Below are 21,945 nucleotides of genomic sequence, written 5' to 3' on the forward strand. Positions count from 1 at the left end.
TACCGACACACTTCGCTGACAGTACATATCAAGTGTGATCCATGGCCTCCCTCAGTTGGTGGCCAAAGCTGGCTCTATTGATGGCTATAGCTTATATAAGAGTGTCGTTAGTGACATTTAAGCGGAGGATGGGAGGAACCTCCTTTGAAATTATTTTGTATCGCACGCAACGCTTGAAGAGATTTTTGGACTTTCACCACAAAAAACCATAGTAAAATGAATAATACAGGAAGAGGAGGGTGCTATATCCCCTAAACCCCTCCCTTAAATACACCCCATGTTTATTTCTTCAAAATTCAATCTTCAACCTATAATTATTCACCCGTAAGTTCCCACAAAGTAATTTGCATGGCATCATGTTATTAACTTAATTTAAACATAGGGTGGCCAGAGGCAAAATATCGGGAACCTTTTGAAAAAAATGACACATTCCTAAGTTTGGCATTTTGTTTTGTCGGGAGACAGCAGCAAAGAAGAAAAGTACAGTAGTGTCCCGGCAAAAATATAGCAGATGGCCGCCCTATTTAAACAACATTTTTTTTTCCATAAACTTCCGAGACTTTTTACCATAAAAAAGTAACCAAGGTAATTGAAACTCTATTGTTTCGAGATATAATCATACAGTAACCGCCACGATGAATAATATAGCAAATAAAATACTCTGTAATTTATGTTACAAAGTTTTCAGGAACAGGCACAACATTTGCGAGTTAAAAATTCAATTTGATTAATTTTCGGGGTTGTATTTTAATTACAATAATATGTATGTATGCTGTATATGATGAGAGGTTGACTTATGGTTTGAACTATTGTTGAAATTTGTTATTCTGATTAAAAAATGTTCGGGTGTGATGAAATTAGTAAGTACAGGCATCAATTTAGATTAGTGGATTTTCATGATATGTAATTGTTATTTTAATTGCTGTACACAAATTGATGCAGCACAGATGCACAGAGGTGTAGTTTGAAAATTTTATGAGGGAGAGAGGGGAAGGGGAGGGGATGTCATTATTGACCTCCTCTTCCTTCTAAGTATGTCACTATTGATGCAGAATTGAAATATATGCAATATTAGATAAAATTGAGGTTGAATTTGAAATTTAATTGCTCATTCTAGTGACATAATCTACAGTAAAGCATCCAAGATGTGACAAGACAATTAATATGCATTATTACCCAATATTACTGTCAAATGGTTTAGATGAAATTTCGTAAATTTCATAATTTATTAGCAATCGACTCCTATGTTGCCAAGCTTCCTTCCCAATGATTAATTTCAAGTCATTTTAACGCAAATTTCAATGATCAATGACTTTCCTAGAAATCCTTACATCAAATTAATTTGTGGTCAACATCCAGCCTTAATTAATTCATTAACATTATTTGACTTACTTTATTTCGCAGAAAGTTGCTCGACTTCCTCAATCAATTAATTCTAATCCCCTCATATTAAATAAAAGTACATCTCGAATACAGAAACAACACACAATATTGCCTCAATCGATTACAAATAAATTCAACCTTGATTGATTCTGATTAATATATTCTAATAAATCTCAGATATATGCTTACTATGTCACATAAAAAATTGTATTCTTCTTTCAAGACTCTTCAATCACTCTCGTGCATTAATTAATTAGGAAACACATTTTCCTTCCACTTGTCGCATACATTTGTCTTATGTATTTGCTTAAATCATGAAATAAAAGGGGGGAGGAGGTTGTAAGCCATGAAAAGGAAAATCAAATTACTTAAGAAGCGAGGATGAAATGATTTTTATTTTCATAGTTCATTTGTTGATGAGGCAATATTCTTTTATTTTATGCCTACACTCAATTTCGTATTGACATTTTTTGGGGGTGACATGGGGAGTTATGTTATGCTGTGTTGTCTGGGTGACTTAGGGGATAATAATAACGAGTTTTGAATTTAAGAGGTTGTTTTTTTGTCGATTAGATCCTAACTGACAAAAGGCTTGCATATATTTCACAGTACCACTACGGTTCCTTAAATCGTTCTCTTTGTCTGTTAGGGAGAATTTCATAAGAAATTGAGTCGATTTGAGTCAGAAAATACTTAATATTGAGTAGTGTTGTCCAAACTGTCGACGGGGGCATTCTAGTGCCAATTTTTGAAAATTCCGTGAATCATATGCTGTTTGTGGTTTGCCATCAAGGTGTGTCGTGGAATATTTAAGAAATAGACGAGTATTAAAATGGACAGGTCCACATATTGTCAAACAGAGATATAGGCAAACCAATGACTACAATCCTGATATAACATAGAAAAAGTATGATTTAGAATATCGGATCCTTGGAGTAGGACTCGAACCTCCGTTATAAGATTGTGAGTCGGATTATCCAGGATCATTGCTATTATCGCTGAGCTATAAGGGGATATTTGATTATATGACAAAATGGCATGTAAAAATTATACAATTACTGTTCCCCCCTTCCAACTGCATTCTCAATGTCATACCCTTGAAAGGCTATTACAGGAATCCCATTCCAACAAATAAGTCATCAAACATACGTTAAAGGGCTTCCATATTCACATTTTGATTACAAAGAAAATCCAAATTTAAATCTAATAAAATTTTAAAAATCTTCTTTGATTTGTCTTAATACATCCATCAATTTCTCACACATCAAGACTGATTGAGAAGTCATTCTTTTTATATGATTTTCTATTAATAAAATGCGCAAGTCGACACATTCAAGGTAAAATTGATTAACTCATTAGAGAGCATCGAGCTCATATGGTAGAATGAATGAATAGATGAGTGAATGAATGAGTAAATATTGGAATGGGGTATACAGAAGCACGAGGTGCATGGGCTGTAACGTAATCTGATTAAGACTTTTATGTCGTCTCGGTATGTCTCACATGAACTTTGTATTTGGTTACAGTAATTTACTTAAGCATAAAAAGTAAAAATCGATCAATTTTCTAAGGCGATGAGAATGAAAAAGGAAGTAAGAATTATCACGTGAACTGGGTGCGTTTTAGCTTGTCTTGGATTATTAAAATGAAACGCAGATGGTCAACAAAAGGGGAATTAAGTCGAGGCATTTTTTTCTGTAAACATTGAAAAAATAATCGAAGATTGCACGTGTAAAGATCAAAAGGAACTTTTCTTTCCCACTTTATTGCTAATTATAGCTGGATGTATTTAGCCTAAAGGTCATTGAGGATTTCTATTGAAGATTCATTTTAGGTATGAGAAATTGCTGTTCACCGCACTTACTTACTCACTTTCCTGGCCGACCAGATCAACTGTGATCCATGACCTCCCTCAGATGACGCCTAAAGCTGGCTCTATCGCTGGCTTCCGTCTGCCAATTGCCAATACCAAATGCAATAATCGACAGCTTCCTTCCAAGAGCTCTTTGGTCTCCCTTGAGCTAGAACCGCACACGAATGTGAATAAACTCTAATTAATAACTGAAACCTAATTTGATCTGATAATTAAGAAAGCTTTGTACATAATTTTTGGCAACAATGCCTTTTCTATCATATGCAAATATTGAATTTAGTATGCTTGTTAATGAGAAGTTGATTAACATAATCCATCCTTCATTGTATTTTACACCTTGTATACACCCTTTATACACCTACTTCTTGATGTTTGTTAGTCGATTAATCAATATTCCTTTCAATCATACCCGAGGATGTCACAATGGGGTGAATGACATTTTTTGGTGGAAAAATGGATCAATTTTAAGAGTTCCTGATGCCAAGACCGAGAACGAGACTACTTGGAAAGTCGGCAAATATGACTGTAGCTTTTAATATTCATTCGTGTTACAGTTACGAAATTTGAATAATGCGTTCCTCGTTCTCATAAATTCTACAACAATGATCACATTTATTAAGATCCAGTCCATGAAATCCACAAACTTTGCACACTGAGTGGTATCCTTAAGATTAATATCCTTAAGATAATTTTAAAGAAAGCCAAATTTTTGTCGATTTTTGAGATTTTTGTTAACGGACATGATTTTTAGCACTCTTTTTTGGGAAACCTTCCTTGAAATCCGTTTACAATTTTCCGTCAGGTAGAGCAACTTCTCGTCTGGCTGTTAATAAAGCAATGCAGCTATGCTCTAGCAAACACAGTGTGCTGTTCGGGACAGCAGATCTGAGCAACAATTCGATAATTTAGTAATAATGTATTTTGTAACAATTTAGTTACTTAGTTAATCATAAGTAATAGTAATAATAGTATTGAAGCCATTGATATGCATGCTTATCATACATAGTAATAATATGTTATGTCACAAAGGCTTGATATGAATGACATTTGTTGAATAAGAAATTTCTTGCTCTTGTTCACTTACTTCCTTTACTTACATTGCTGACCGTACAGATAAACAGTGATCCATTGCCTCTCTCAGATGACGCATTAAGCTAGCTAGGCTGTTCTTCTTCACATTGATTGCAAATGGCTAATTTTATAGATTTATGTTGCTCGGAGGTCCTGCAAAAGTGGGGCTGGATAGATTACATGCTTCGGAAGCGAAACACTAGAACAAATGTTGATCCCTAAGTGGGATCGAAACCCAAACTTATTTTACTGACCTTGGTTGGAATCGACAAGGAAGAGGGGTTCCCATGCTCCAAAAGTAACATGGCGTAGAACGTCAATGCGAGAATATCAATTGGATGTAAAAACAGAGAATTTGTACAAAGTTTTTACTGTGGGCAGCTAAAGAGTCACATGGACCACCTTTCGTATTAGGCCCAGATTCGAAGCATGGCTTCAATAAGTAGTAAGTTTCGTTCGGGCACAATCTAACAATACTGTGTAACATGATGAATGTTAAAGACAAAAGCTTTCATTTGTTACGACCATTTACATGGCAACTTCATGTAAACTCCATCACAATGTTACAACATCATAGTCCATAGTTGAATTTTCCATTAGAAAATTAGATTTACTGAGAAATTGTTTATCTCTGTGGAGAGATTTTTCTGTAATAAAAAAAAGTTCCAGAATATCCCTGCATGCTATCCGTACTCAAAATCATAAAAAATAATCCCAAAAAAAAGAAAGTTTTAACGAGACTCCCTGCTCACAAAAGATTGACAGCATCATATCAGGACCACATATCCATACAGAACTTCCATAAAATTGAATGATGAATAAACTTCTCGGTATTAATTATCGAGTAAATTCACATGATTAAAATAGTAAAACAATGGTAAGTCTGTCAGTGACATGAAAATAGAATTTTTTTGATGAAAGCTTTTTGCATCATGCAGCATGATGATGAAGATGGAAGTGAATATATAAAAAAAAATATCCAAAAGAAAACGTTTCAATCTGGTCTGGTCTGGCTTATGTGAAACAGAGAGAATGGAAAGAGCAATCATCAATGTTGAACATGCATGTTTACTTAATCTATTTTAGTAAACCAACAATACGTGCTTGCAACACACAATATTGCAATTTAACATACGTACTCACACACCTATTTATTTATGTATATATACATATACATGGTACATTGTACCGTTCCTAGTAATTGAATTTTATTTAATTAAAAATCGTTCTCGTTAAATGCTCGCTCTCTCTCCTCTCTCTACCTCCCTAGACAGTATTTTATGTTATTTCTCCACTGAAAATGACTGTAAATTGTTCTGTGAACCTGCAAGCTATTGTTTTGAGACGATAAATGGGATTTTATTCCAATAGAATGTGAATGAATGAAGATAGAAAACGAACGGATTGGAGCAATGGGTTTGTTGGAGATTGAGTGATTGAAGCGCATTTTTCGAACGATTTTTGATAGTTTTGCAAAATTCAAATTCTTAACGGATTTTAAAAATTCAAAATTTTTACGGTTTTGATAAAATTCAAATTTTTAACGTTTTTCATAAAATTCAAATTTTTAACGGTTCTCTAAAAATTGAAATTTTTAACGGTTTTTTAAAAATTCAAATTTTCAACTGTTTTATTAATTCTCAAATTTAACCATTTTTAGTATTGGAATTCTTAACGGCTCTTAAAAATATAAATTCTAACAGTTTTTAACTTACTTACTTCGCTGGCCAAGAAAATCATTTGCGGCCTGCAGCAAATCATTCATGCCTGTTTCACTAAAGTGGATTATCCTCTTCAGTTTTTCATTAAATTGGCCGTCTTTTTTAAATTTTTAATGGATTTTCAAAAATTCAAATTTTCAATGGATTTGCAAATTAAAATTTTTAACGGTTTTGTAAAATTCAAATTTGTTGATTTTGTAAAATTCAAATTTTTAACGGTTTTTAAAAATCAAATTTTTGATTTTGTTAAATTTAAATTTTTAACGGTTTTTTGTAAATTTTGTAAACATCAAATTTTTACCGGTTTTTGAAATTCAAAAAATGTTGAAATATTTACTGATTCTCAAAATGTCATTGCCACGCCAATATCAAAACAAACGTCTAGACAAAAAACTTCTCAATTCGCTCCAATAATTTTACAAAAAACAGCTAAAACGAACAGATATAAAATGAAATGAAGCAGCAGCAGTAGCAGCAACAGTGAGAAAAAGAAAAGAGGAAAAAGCTTAAGCTTTTGATCCCATTTTTGTGCTGTGTATATATATTTTTATTTTGTAAATATTTGCTCAACGTCCAGCACATAACGTCGGAATATATGGAACAATAAGACAGAAATGATTTTACACACAAATACCATAACGCTTTTTATTGTACTTTGGATTACTGCTAAGGGAATAAAAGCTACGATTTTTATTACCCCGGCACTTTTTTTTCACATTTCATTGCAGTCGCAAAAAGGATCATTTCGTAAATATTCTACATGCTATTGATATTTACTATTGTTCTTCATGTCTTTAACAAAAGCTTTTTTCTCATTTTTACGGATAAACTTTCTCAAATATTTTAAGCTTCCTTTTTTTTTTCGCTGTTATGATTGCCAGCAGAAAAATTAATCTTCATTTCAACAGTTTTCGAGTGATTTACGGTGTGAATTTCTTTTTTTTGTGTTTACCTTTTGCTTATCCGTGGCTTTTACTCAAAATTTTATTGTTTAACTTTCTCATAACAATTCTGATAATACCATCAGAAAATTTATCTAATTCACTTGATGTTAGTATTAGGGATGAAGAAATTTGGCGAAAATTAGTTACTGGATTTTCTTTATTTTTATGAAAATTTATTGGCATCAAGTTTTAAAGAGATTTCTATTGTTAAGGGCTGTACTAAGGATGGAACGTTGAAATAACATTAGTGGCTTAAATGGTAGAGCGTTGGCCTTAATTGTCAAAGGTCCTGGTTTCAATCCTCAGGTCAAGTCTAATTTTCGAAGCTCTTTTTCATTGTTCACTGTTCTAGTTAGAAGCTCGATTCGTGTGTTGGGTGCATTATTGAGGTCTTTGGTTCATAATGTGTCTATTCATTTGGCCAACCTCTTTGAACCTGAGTTTGTACTACTTCTTTTAACCCGAGTTTGTGCAACCTCTTTAAACCTGAGTTTGTTCTTTTTATTTTTGCTTTCCCCATTTCTGCACGTTGCATGACCCAGGGTATATCAATACAACGTACCTAGCCACAATTTTTGTGTCGCGAATCACATACTAGAACAACAAAAAAGCATCCGAATCCAACTTGACTTTCCCTGGGATTGGACCCGGGTCGTTAGAACGGTAGTCCTTAGCTCTAACCACTTTATCATTGCCGCTTTTTCGCTGCTTTATATTGCGCTGCATATACTCAAGGATATACTACTAGCCACTATACATTACACTCAATCCCGTGATTGAGCCATATGTAATCCCGAATTTGGTATCTGAATGAATTTCTGATTAGAATCTTGCACACACAGCTTGTAACTAGGGAAATTGCAGGGTACATCAGATCTTAATGACGTAATCGTGTCCTTGCAATGTCCAGAGTTTGCAAGTTATTCGAATCCCCACTATAAACTGCAGGTGAAAAGGGGTATCAATAGATTATTGATCACAGTGTCTCTAGCTCATAACCCTGAACCGTTTCAAACATTATATGAAAAATGTAGCAGGGGCGTATTTAGTGGGGTAGGATTTGGGTTGTAAACTATCTCTCCTCTACGTTCTATGATTCCTATAAATGTTCGGGATCGGGATTGAAATTTTCGGGATATCCCGATAGCAAGAAAGTATACCCTCCTCCCTACCATTACCTTACCTAATGCTAATTGATGTAATTCTTCAATTTATTAAATGAAAAACTAACAAAATTCTCTTTTATTTCAGATTGGCACACATCTCCTTAACTGGATCTTCTGCGGACCTTGTATTCAATTCCTAAAAACATCCACAACATTTCACAAAATGACCCTAACGGGTGTAACACTAATAGTAACATCCCTTCTAGTCGCATCACCAATACTATTCCTTATATCAGCCGCACCATCAATGCCTCATAGTCGAGATGGATGTTCACATGATGAATGTGGTATACATCATCTTCCACCAGTCGAATGCACCGATATAATATGTAAGAATGCAGCAGCAAGTATTCAAGCAAAAATCAATTGGAAAATTGATGTATGTAAAGATTTTAAATCATTTAGTTGCTCAAATCAACAGAATAGCTTGAGGGCTATCAAAAGTCCACAGGAAATTGCCGATAATCAAATGCTACGTAAGTTACATCCATTTATTTTTTTATTTTTACTCTTCATTACATCCAATTTGTATTTTGATTTTTTTCATGCTTCAACATTCTTCATTGCCTTTTTCATTTTATTCATTCAATTCTTCTTTTATGTATGGTCAATTCCCTTCAGTCATTCTTCATTTTATTCATCTTTGTTGCTTTTATGTATGGAGGGCATGAAAATGAAAAGTTGAGAAAAAGTCAAGAATGGTTTATGTATAATAGAAATAATAAAGATGAAGATGATGTTGTTAAAGATGTAGATTAAGTGTTAAGGAAATACAAAAGATGACATTTTTATGCTATATGGGAGCTTTTCATCTCCTAAAACTTTTCCTTCTTCTTAATGCTTCTTATTATTTCTTCTGAAATAGAATTAGAAGCTAAACATGAATAGACATATTTCACAACCCACAAAATTTTGACATTATGAATTGTTAAGTAGTGTAAAATTTGTCGATTTATTATACTCGTATAGACATGATGTGAATTGAGGTTGAGTTTAAAGGTTTTTCTGTTAATTTGATACAGAGAAAATAGACTTAGAAAGGAATAACGGTTTAGAGATATTGTAAGTTATGAATAATAAGTCATTCTTAAGTCACTAAAGTATAGTTCCTTACTTACTGTAGGTATATGTCAATTTGGAGCTTAGACATAACAGACAATGAGCATATTCAACTTAACAAGCGTTCTCATGAGTATACTCAATCATTAAAATTAAGTATGTTCAATTTTGTGACCATAATCACATTTCTTGTGTTTTCAGGTAGGTTACAACAAAAGGCTTTCCATCTGACTCTGTTGCTGACTCTGCCATCTAGTTTGTGCAAATTATCAGTCCGTATGATAAACTAGCATTCTTTCATCACTGTTCTATTCCTAGTACTCTGTCAAGCTACCATATACTCAATGGGCAACTTACGGTACCAATATGAATGCTCTATAGGTGTCATAAGATGAACATGGAGAATATGCTTGTATGCAGGGTTGCTACAACATATTCTGCTTTACGGAATGTGTACACATATGTCACATATTTCATGTGTGCACATGTGACATATTTTCAAATCAGATTCTGCTAGTAACAACCCTGCTTGTATGTATGGGATAGCTTCTGGTCATCGTTTCCCATGCGGATTTTAACAAAAGACTTTCCTAGCAATGGCAATTTCTCTTCCATTTTGCTTTTAACGTCAATCTAAAGTTTCCAGCCGTTCTTCTTCACTTGTAACCTCCTTGATGATATTTTGCTGAACTGCTTTTTTACAGGGGTTTGCCATTTGACCAACACCAAACTCCTGGATTTCCATTCTACCCTAAACTCTGAATTCTCATTGAACCTCAATCTATGGATTCCCATTCCACAATATTGAGGTGTTAAGCTCAAATTTTCTCCATTGAGCTTACAATCCTAAGACTTCCATTTCACCTTCCTCTCGAATAAAATATCTTCAGACTTGACGTACGAACTTGTAAATTAATTTCATTTACTTCCTTCTTATTTCCTTTGTTTTGTTGTATTATATTTCACCCACACGACTGTGAAGTATGCTATGTACCATCTTCAATTTTCTTGATGTACTAAAATTTCACCTAGCAACACAACGTGAAATTGAATTGTAAATTTTTCTCTGCATTCATCAGTTTGGGGTTGTTTAAGCCTTGAAAATCTTATTATACCTTACTGTAATGAAATTGCTGCATTGTGGGTTCTATGAGACGGGATTTGGATCGGGATGTATCGGGATTGTATTGATTTGGAGAATATTTTAGGAATTGAGACATGGGGAAGTAGTACTTAAGTTATGGGAAGCTCATAGCAACAGAAATGAAGAAAGCTCTATAATGGAGCTTTTAAAGCTTCAATAAAGCTCTTTTAATTGCTATTCGTCGTGGTAAATGTGATATTCAGCCATATGGCTGTCATTTAAACTCCACATGAAGTCGGGTTCTATTTAGTGTAATAAAAATGCTTTTTTGGAGTCTCCTTCATTGGAATCTCCTTGGATTTGGAACAAAAATTGTGTATCAAGTTAAAAATACCAATGGTTCAGCACATTATTCAGGGAAATATTGATACCATTTAAAAAAGCTATAATTTGAATTTGTTAGCAAGAAATTTACATAGCATAATATTATGGCTGCATTTTACCTTCAAGCTACATATTTTCATTTTAACCGCCAACACACAATATCCTCCATTTCTAGGCACAGATTTTCATTCTTCAAAAAACGAAAAAAAATCATTGAATGAGCTTAGCTTTCCTTAAATAGGCGATAATCTTACACTTGAGACTCTTTAAGTATTTTTTTCATTTTAATCAACTTCTACTTTCCTTCTCATTTTTCAATGGTATTATTCCTTTCCCTATTCTATCACGTTGTAGGCTTGAATCAAATAACAATTGATTTATTATATTATTCCTTCCTACTGCTTCTCCTTTTCGTATTCTTGAATGTCTCGACATCATTCAATTTGAAATGGGGTTTTTCCTGGGAAAAAACTGATGGAAGCAAAAGAGAAAATATTTGTAAAGTTATTTGTGTTAATAAATGTGTTATGAGAGAGGTTGTTGACCAGATAGAATATGGATGGGAGTAAGGAGTAGGATTGATGTTGGATTTGTGGTAGTTTTTAATCAAAAATGACGTCATTTGAAGGATTTTATGTAATTTTTGATGTTAAAGAACTGATGAAAGTTGATTCAACTTGTGGTTATGGTAGTTCTGTCCAAACTGAGTATTGCTGCATACTAGTATGATTTAGAGATTTTTCGGGAAATGTCATGAAACGAGTCAATAGCGCGGTTTTGGTCGAGGATTACCTTTAAGGTGTGTCATGGTGCAAAAAAGCTTGAACAACTCTAGATGGACAGCAAAAATCGGTCAATCGATCATAAATCGGGTTCAAGACATCATGACTCTGGCATGGATTAATAGTGAATCCAGTACCAAGACAATGTCAAGCCGGATTAAAGTCAGATTTTTGATCAATTAAACGATTTGTGCTTTTCTAATAGATTAAGGCTCAATTACTTGAAATTATTTAATGATACTCGGTTCATTTCAAGTCCTAATAATGGTTTTGTGTGTTAAAAATAGTCAGAATAAGCATAATCAACTCCCAAATCCAAGACTTACATCCAAAATCGATGGAAAACAAAAATCATTTTCATAGAACTCCAGTGTGTGATAATTCACGCTGTTATGTAATTTTAATTTACAAATTCAATATTTACACTCTTTTTTAAAAAACGACGGAAAGGATAAAAAAGTGCGGAGGATAAAAGGATTGAATAAATTTACACACCAATTATGTGCTTGCTAATTAAAAATTATTTTACTTTTTAAATGTATATTCAAAGGAAAAGTCCTGAATGAATATTGCTGTATAAAAGCCTTTTAATTTCACTGAATTGAAATAATTTTTATCAATTGCTGTGGCTGTGTAATTATTTGTTATTCATCGAAAGTATCCAATTATGAGATTTTTTTGTTTGGATTTTTTAATATGAAATCAAAAGCTGTCAAAAGCATTTATTGGAACTAATAAAGAAGCGAATCAAGCTTTTTAGTATATTCACACTACACCGCGTTTGCCCGACTTGAGTGGATTAGAGTGCGTTAATAGATCATTGTAGGAACAGAGTTGATCTTTCTCATGCATCATATGACTCCAAAAACCACAGAACTCTTTCGGCAACCATTATTTAACTTGCTGATTAACTTGCCAAGTTGCTCGGTACTAAATACACCAATCAGTATGCAGTCAGTTTGGTATTTTAGGCACATACTTTTGACTAGCAAGAAATAGATGACACTGAAAGACCAAACGCGATATACTCGTCTAAATTGAAAGTTTGGTGTGAATATAATTTAAAATATTCTATCGATCTGATTATTTTACTTATGACATGATGTATTGATGGAGCGATAATGAAACCTGATTAACCACTATGAGGTCCATATTGTATTTCTTCAAAAAAAGTGTTCATTAAATCATTTTTCATAAATGTGAGTAGTTGAATCAACAAAATGTGCCGAAAAAATATTAAAAACATAAAATTAATATTTTTCCAACATATTTGTCTGTGGTTTTAGTCTAGTGATTTCGCATGATTTATTTGGACGGCTGTACATTGTCATTCTACTTTAAACAGCTCGTTCTTTTTTAATTTGTTGGAATCCAAAATGAAAATTTTAATAATTTCAATTGAAACACAATTAATGGATTTCCCATGGTTTAACAAGGGAGATAACTCTAGTATTGACAATATTTTGGACTACTGTGACTCGGCAAAAGATAAGTCACCTTTAAGCTTTCATGTTCTATGAAATTGATTAGCTTAAAAATGACAATCACAATTTTCACCTTCAATTCACATTAAATTTTAAGCATTTAATTTGCTCATTACAACAAAACTTTTCAACTCAATTTTTATCCCTTTTTCAGAACATCAAACTTCTTTATTTAATTTTTTTTATCGACATTAAAGTATCTTATTCTTTTGACTTCTTGTTCTCGATAACAATTTTTTGATCTCTATTGTTATTACCTTCTCAACTTTCCATTAAACATGAACCTTTTTATGAATATATTATAAGTGAAAACAAAGCTCATTAGTTTTCCTTGAATGGAGATGATTTTAAAGATGATGTTATCATAATTAAAGATATTAAAGAAAGTTAAGCGTTTCTTGTTACGGAAAAATTGCTTATCATGATCGTTGAGTCATGGGAAGGTGTTTTAGAGTTGTTTTGTAAAGATTTGTGAACAAAATGTAGTTAAGTGGTGGCAATGAAGTATCTGGGGATTGCTTTTGGGTTTAAGACTCATTTCAAAGGACATTTGTTCTAATTTCCGAATAGTATAGGAAGGTTAATTGATCATATGCTAGTCTAGGGTCAGATTTTGATCAATTAACCGATTCGTACTAATTTCGTTAAGATTTTTATATTAAAACTCAAACCGACAAGGAACATTCTCATGAGCATGCTCATGAGAATGATTATAAAATTGAGCAGGCTCAAAAATATTGATTGACATACTCAAGAGCTCCCTCATTAAGGTGAGTATGTTCATTTTCCATCAAGGAAAATCTGGCAAAATCTGTGATAATCCAAAAATTCGACAAATTAAAGATTCACCAGAATTTTCCCGAATAAAACTAGTTTGTTAATCGATCTAAAGTCTAGCATCAAATCAACGTGACTATGGCATGGTGTCGGATTATGATAAAATCAAAACAGAGTAAAGCTCTCTTGAAATGTATCCCATTAGAGCCATAATAAGGCCGAACCATAAGTGTTTCGGATCCCACTATAATCTGTAGGTCTAAAGGGTGTGGTACAACAGATTTAAATCGCAGTGCCTCCAGCTCATAAGGTTGGGCCCTTCAAGCATTATACATAAGGGCCAACATTTACTGATTTGTCAGCCAGCGTGACTCAGTCAAGTTACAGAAGTTAAAGCATATTCAGCACTAAATCATTGCGTCGACCTAAAGCCGAATCGATGATCTATCAACCGATTTGTGCTTTTTATGCTATTTACTATCAGCTACCTAACCCAGATACTACTTTAAAGTCCTTCACTATTGACTTTTCATGATAATTCATGAGTATCTGTACAGCTCATGATTAAATTCTGCTTTAATAAGAACACAACAGTATAAATTTTCTAAAAGGTATGAATAAATTTGGCCATAAAAATGGAAACAAAAGCTTTGTATCCTTTTTTTATGCCGACATTAAAATTTGAGACTATTCAAAAAATAGTAAAGAATTTAAGACGTGTTTTATTAAAAGCTTCCAATTTCATTAGTCTTAACCATAACATACAAAGTAAAAACGATAAATTTATTACCCGTCACATTGATTTGCGACACTTAAACTCTTTCAGCATAAAATTCCTCCCCGAACTGCTTCTCATTCCGCCCATCCTTTTACTTTACATTTTTATCGCTCATTTCCAGCTCAGCATTTTATTAATTTCTCAATAAAAAATTACATTATGAGATGATTCATTCAAGTTGTTGCTGACACTGGCTCTTTATGGCCTTCCAATAGCTGCTGTCAATTTTCATTTTTTATTATTTCCATTATTTGCATTTATTATGGAGGCAAAGATGAGAAGAACTTTATGTATTCAAACTCATGCTAGCGGAAAAAAGGCGTACCATTAAATTTAGGCAATAAGCATCACAGATCATTGATGATGATAAGCTTCTTTTTTTTTCTCTCGCTCTCCGGTGCCCGTCAATGAGGAAAAAAAAGTCGAAATGAGAAAAATTTTTGAATCATGAATTTGCAATAAATTACTTGCGGAAACAAATTTAAGGATACAGAAAAAAGAGCAATCTGATGAATGAAAAAGTTTTTTTTGTGAGTTTTTTAAAGCAAAGAATGGCTTCATTTGATCGTATTTTGTCTATTTCGGGCAATTTTCGGGGTAAATTTTTGGTCAAGGAAGTTGAATGTCGGAAATTTTAATTAATATTGCAATAAAGCCGGTTTTCTTAATCTACACCAAGCCATGCTCCTAGCTGAATAAATTTCCTTTCAATTGCCCCTTCACCAATACCTGACCATATCCCTACACGTCCCCCTATCCCTACATGTATGCCGATTTTTTTAAGTACTCCTGTCCCAACACATACTCCTATCCTTACACTTATATCTACAGTTACCCCTATCCTCACATCTACCTCAATTTCTAAACCTACACTTTTCCTTAAATCTACCCCTACATCTAGCTTTACCCCTACACCTACCTCTACTCCTTCACCTATTCTTAATCTTACACCTATCCCAACATCTACTCCTATTCCTAAACTTACAATTATCCTTAAACCTACCCCTAATTCTACACCCAGCCCTACATCTTGCCGTACATTTAGCCCTACATCGAGTTTTAGTTCTTCACCTTCTCCTAAATCTACCCTTACACCTACCCCTACACCTACTCCTTTACCTACTCCTACACCTACCATACACTTATATCTACAAATACTCTAACAACTGCCCCTACATCTATTCCTAAACCTACCACTATACCTACTATATACCAACCTATGCACCAAGTGTACACTCGGTTGAATTAGATGTAGGGGTAAGTGTATACCGAGAAAGCTCTGGCTATATCAGCGCCTGATTATGTCTCCTGATTTTAATTTCATCAAACTAACATCTGATTGCATTATTGACTGAAAGGACATCAAAATGATCAGCTTTGGTATTTATTCATTATTTCATGACAAACATTCATGCGCTCCATCCATTCCACTTTTCATCAATCTTTTTTCAACATTTTTTTGTGCCTCAATTTCCATTTTTTTCCATTACAGAATTGCTATCACAAAACACGACAAGTGGAGCATTTAGAAAATTGGGTCGGCTTTATGAAAGTTGTCTACGTCAAGAGCTAAACTCAAGTTCAATAAGACTAACAATGGAAAAGTTGGGTGGATATATGCCGATAAATGCCTTAGGACCATCAACTGTAATGCCACTGTTGTTAAAAATGAAACAGTTTGGTGCACCACTTCTACTACTTGACATTTATTATGATTTAAGTTATGGACGAAGACCTCAAGTTCTATTGATCATTGACATTCCACCCGATGTACATTATATCTTGCAAGTATGTTAAAATTTATGATAATTTTATGCCAATTATTTTTGAAAAAATTTCACTTCCATTTCCAATTTTAGAACATTGTTCGCTTTCACATACCAAAAGCTCCACTGATAAAAGTGAATGAAAATGTTCCAAAACTTCTCGATGAAGTCCTAAAATATTTCCTTCCATCCGGTCTATCGAATGAGCAGCGCGAATCTGAACGTCAATCAATTCATCACTTCGTACGGGAACTGAATCAAATACGTCGAAATCATATTGATCGAGATTTCTCAAACAGCTTTGTTGTGAATAATATATCAGCACTAATGGAATCATATCCATTTGTAAGTATTTATGATATGATGGAAGCGTTTAGCTTATGATATAGCGCACTTTTTTTTTTGTGAGATGAATGTGTTTAATGTTTAAATTCACTTTGTGAGGATGAAGAAGAATTGACTCACTTACGGGGAGATGATTTGAAAAGCCGATAATGAAGTTGTAGGCTGTTTAAAGTAATCCATAAGCTGGAATTAGAATTTACAATTTTAGGTCACTAGGAGATTTTTGAATAAATAGGCTTTGGCTATTTAATTGACAGGATTACCGTCCAAATAGCTATTTTGAGAGTCATGACTTGGTATTCTTGGCAATTCCTCTGTACAAAATACTTATTCGAGCAGCAGCTCGCTATGTAATAATTGGTCAAAATACACCGTTAAGGAGCTGTTTGAACAACTTTTTGGCTCATCGTGAGTACGGCGACATAGCGATGATCTAGCTACTTACTAGACTTGGCTTACTCACGATAAGCCGCGAAGTTGTTCTAACGGTTCCGTAACGGCGTATTTTGACCAAGTATTACGACGAAAAATGCGGATCGTAATATTGTGTCGCTAAGGGTTGCTAGATAAGGCAATAAGCTTAGACTCATCAAAACAACTGTGAATCTGCTAGAGCTATGAACATAATTTAACTGCAAGCCAATGCGACATAAATGAAGAAGGTTCCGCCACGGAACGGAAAGGTTCCGCTTAACTTCATTTTTTGACACCAAATGGAAGTCGTCTAAATTTGGCAGCCATATGGATGTCCCAAATTGAAGTTGTTTATTTTTGACGACTATATGGCTGCCAAAAATAGTCAGCTTCTAAATTATTTTAATAAAAGAGGTTTAGTGAAGCCTTTAAAACTCTCTGTCGTAGCCTTCTTCATTTGTGCCGCTCGAGAAGTCATTTTAGAAAGAATGTCGACATTAGGGTTTCCAAAAACGGGGATTTTCCCGGGTTTAAAAATATGTAGGAAGAATTACCCGGGAATATTCCCGTTCCCGAAGTGAATTCCCGTTCTTGTTCGACATACTAAATTGATAACATATTCAAACCATAAGAAGCGCTATACCCATCCGCATGAGGAATATTTTTTTTCTCAAAATTTGGTACCTAACAGATGTTACTTAACACATATCTCAATCATTAACACAATCTATAAAGCCACACCACATAGATTAAATCAGTTAATTTTGTAAATGAATTAAGCCAGTGATGGACAACCTTTAATTTTTGACGGTCCACTAAATCCAGTAAATTACCACAGTTGATGATACGCATTGGCTGGAGATGCACAAAGCTTACAGTAGCAACACAATAGTTTGCCGCACCACACAGGTTGCTCACCACTGAATCAAGCACTGCTAGTTGCCAAGTTTTGCATTTTTTTACATATATTCTTATCACATACTAATACTTTTTAGTTAAAATCTCACAAATTGTATAATTTTTAACTTACTTTCTTGTATGAATGCTGCATGTCTTCTTTCTTTCTTTCCGTCTCTTATCCTTCTTAAAAATATCTTTCTTTTTGCACGACTTTTATGTCCACCCAAAAATATAAAATAAATCTCTTAAAAAAAAAATTATGGAATGTTCCCAAATATAAATCCATAAAAACACTCGAAATATAAAAAAGGAATGTCTGAAATTTCAGCTAAATTGGTTGGAGCTATTACCGATGAACTGGAACGGTCCAATTGTGCTGCGTAGTCCAATGTATTTGAGATCATTAAAGACATTATTGATGTCACATCCAAATCGAATAATACACAATTCATTATTAATGTTATTTGTGTTAAATGCTCTACCACATGATGTACCAGCACCATTATCCTGTACAAAAGCAACGGTAAGTTGAAAAAATTATTATTTCAATTAACATAAGTATCATTATGTTGGAACTAGATGTGACAAATTATTCTTAATTACGATAGTCATTTTTCCTTAATATCACTTTCTTTAATTGCCCACAATTCACAGATGTCGCTTATGCCTGAAGCTTCCTCTTCACTCTTTATGAGTCAGTTTACGGATGCTGTTGTACGTGATGCGATTGCAAGGGTAAGTCTTACTGTTATTATCATAATCATGGTATGGACATTTGAGGTGTGATTCATAAAAAATTGAGGTTTCAAGTTTTACAAAATTCAAATTATTTTTGACCGTTAAAAAAAATTTTATTTCTTTTTAAAATCTGATCTAAGCTGAGCTGATTAGGTCAAATGTCCAAACCATGACAATATTATTCCCTGATATATTCATTATGAATTCAAATCACGTGGTTGATGGGGTTGGGGTTAAAAAGCAAAAGCTCACTTCAACTGTACAGCATATCCATAAGATATTATATTAGAGATGACTTTTAGTAACTGACTTACTTTCCTATGTAATCGAATAAATTAGTATCATGAAAATCTGAAACGAACAAAAAATGCTCAAAGGATATAAATATTAAAGCACTAACGTCAATTCGCTGACGATAGTCATTTCTATGGCCACATATATTCACCACACGCATTTTATATTCTCACAATGTCAAAGCCATAATGATAGATAAGTAAAATTTATGTTTTTCGATTATAAGCACTTTTATCCATGCCATTGGCTACGTTTCATTTCCTTTATTTTTTTTTTTTCGTGCATTCTCACATCTTGCCAAAAGCTATTTCAACATAAAAATAATATCAAGTTGAGGTAGCACAAGAAAAAAAAAAAAGAATTTATATTGCATAGATGTTCTGGATGTATTGATGTGTGTTATGAAGAAAATCAACAGTTGCTGGTGTAAATTCAACAAACAGAAAATGATAGCGATTTACAAGAAAATAAAGGAAAAAATAAGATGGAAGGAAAAAAGATTCTCGTCCATGCTATCAAAACAAAATAAAAAAATATAAAAATTACTTGTGTGGAAGGCTTCGATTGAAGGATTTGAGGGTACTGAAACGCATTTAAGCTTTAAGGATAAATTTGACCATTTTAGGAATCATACCATTTTTAAGGGTTGCATGATCTTTTTAAGCATATTTTGTGTCGAAATGGTTAACTCAAAGGCAAAGCCAGAATTGACTTGGGGGAAGAGAGTAAGGGGTTGTCCACCTAAACCCCCGTTTGAATGCACTCTTGAGTCAATTTAATTGCTCCACGATTTTTATGAAGACTTGACATGATAAGATTTAATCTCCTTGAGAGAATTGTCCGTTATCCATGTATCAAATTGTACTTACTTACTACTTCCTTGGCTGGGGCGCAAGGGGGTCCTTTGCCGCGTTTAAAGAACGTCTGTAGACAGCTCTATCTTTCGATACCTTCTGCCAAGTAGGGATATTGAGAACTCTCATCCTTATCTACACAACCTATCCAGGGCATTCTAGTTTTCCCATTGATCTTTTTCCATCCATAAAGTCTGCAAATGTTACTCTATATACCGGGGCATCCTATGTATCAAATTGTTGGAACTTTAATCAGCTACTGATTTTTTCAATCAATTAAATAAAGGTTTATTACTCCTTGAAAAGCACTCATCTGTCAATTGATCGAAAATCCGGCAGCAGCCCTGTGTGACTTTGACTTGGTCAAAAATTTGATTTGAATTCGGGTCATGCTAGCTTTGTGCTGAGTTTAGAATCGATTATCCGACATGTGCTATTCGGGTATATATGTACCAGACGAAGTGAGCCAGACCTCTGTACTCAGTAGACACTACAGTTTATAGTGAGATCAGAACCACATTTTTGATGACGCTATTGCCAGCTTATTGTCTTTCGACTACAATGGGAGACTGTAAGCCGGGTTTTTACTGCATATTATTCGACGAAAGACAGAAAAGTTTCTCCTGCTGAGACTCGAACCCAGGACCGTTTGGTCATTTTCACAATAATTTTTTACCGTAGTATCAAACCATTCCGTCAGCGAGCTTCCTCGACTCACTGGTATGTACATAAATTTATAAAATAACGCTAAAAGCAGCCCAGAGAAACAAAAAGCACAAACAAAACTAAATTGTCGATCTCTCATTTTTGCTGTTCGATCATTTTCAAGTTCAATAAACATCATCCTCCTTTACGCGTTCCTTTTTTTTTCCTATTTATTTATCTTTTTTATTCCAAGTCTCCCATTCAATACCATTTAATAGAAAAGCAGAAGCGCAAAAAACCTTGGCAAGAGCCATAAAAATTTATTAATTTTATTGAGAAACGCCAGAATCACTCTCATTCTACTTCCATCTCCCACACTCATGTTGTGTTCTTTTTATTTTTATGTTGAATGGATGGAAAGTACTCATTTTATTGCCCTGACGGGATCGTACATTCGTAATGGTTCATAAAATCGAATGAAGCACGTTTTCAGTAGAATTTCCGTTTGGTGTCTTTAACATTCTTTTTTTCTATTGTGTGTCTATACTTATGTGTGTGTGTGTGAGTGAGATTTGTGCATATATATGTGAATAATTCAATTCTTTTATTTCTTTTATATTGTGTAAGGTCTTATGGTTGAAAATATAATAAAATGAGTGAATCCAGATTCTGATAACGCCATAAAAAATTGCTCTTCTTCATCCATTCCGATTTCTTTTTGCTTTTGCTTTCTTTTTTTTTACCTCAATAAAGAAAATGCGAACTTTTCGGAAAATACAAATGCGATTATTGGATCATTTTGAGTATTTGGGAGGGTTTTTTATGCTGAAATCATTTAAATTAGATTTTTCTTATGGGGGACGTTCATTTGTTATGTAAAGCATTTAAGGAGGGGCAGGCCTGGGGCCAATAAGTCGATTTTTTGCATTACTTAATAAATGAACAAGCTTGTGTCATCACCCCCAAAGCCATAAGGCGTTCAGGTGCTCCAAGAGCAACATGGCGTAGGACGGTAATGAAGTAATGCAAGTTAGATGTCAAAACTGAGAATTTGTACATGCTTTGTGATATAGCCAGCAACAGAGTCGTATCGAAAGCATTTTGTGGCAACCTAGGCTCTAGGGTCTAGGGTCTCTAAGTCGGAGCATGGTTCCAGTAAGTAAGTAATAAGTTAACAACCCCTTAAGGATGAGGGGATGTTAATACTTCATTACAGCTGTTATATCTACTTTGGACACTTTTTTACGGAGTGGCAGCAAGAGTGACTCAAGTAATCAATTATTCACGTTACACAACATCTTAACCTTCCCCATGCCCAATACACTGATTTCCATTATTGAATCAATCAATTGTTTATTTTTGAGCCTCATTCCAACCTCATTCACATTGTTTCTATTTGATTGCAAAATATCGATCAATATTTGAATTTATGACTTCATAAATTGTCAAAAAAAAAAAAAAAAATGTTTTAAACAAATAAATA

General features: G+C 33.8%; 1 protein-coding gene across 2 annotated transcripts in view; it reads left to right on the forward strand.

Moving 5' to 3' along the window:
- Positions 1–21,945, forward strand: part of Nepl16 (Neprilysin-like 16) — a 52,893-nt gene that overhangs the window by 4,271 nt on the left and 26,677 nt on the right. Inside the window, exons 2-6 of one of the 2 annotated variants that reach the window (XM_070645939.1) lie at positions 8,244–8,634; positions 15,999–16,294; positions 16,366–16,617; positions 18,260–18,454; positions 18,586–18,666. In XM_070645939.1, the coding sequence (XP_070502040.1) occupies positions 8,244–8,634; positions 15,999–16,294; positions 16,366–16,617; positions 18,260–18,454; positions 18,586–18,666 (1,215 nt within the window). The remainder of the gene's footprint in view (positions 1–8,243; positions 8,635–15,998; positions 16,295–16,365; positions 16,618–18,259; positions 18,455–18,585; positions 18,667–21,945) is intronic. The other variant, XM_070645948.1, reaches the window with a different exon arrangement.

This window comes from Chironomus tepperi, unplaced genomic scaffold (assembly GCF_022539635.2).
Source record: "Chironomus tepperi strain 1889 unplaced genomic scaffold, CSIRO-AGI_Ctep_v1 contig_33, whole genome shotgun sequence".
In the NCBI taxonomy this organism is placed as follows: domain Eukaryota; kingdom Metazoa; phylum Arthropoda; class Insecta; order Diptera; family Chironomidae; genus Chironomus; species Chironomus tepperi.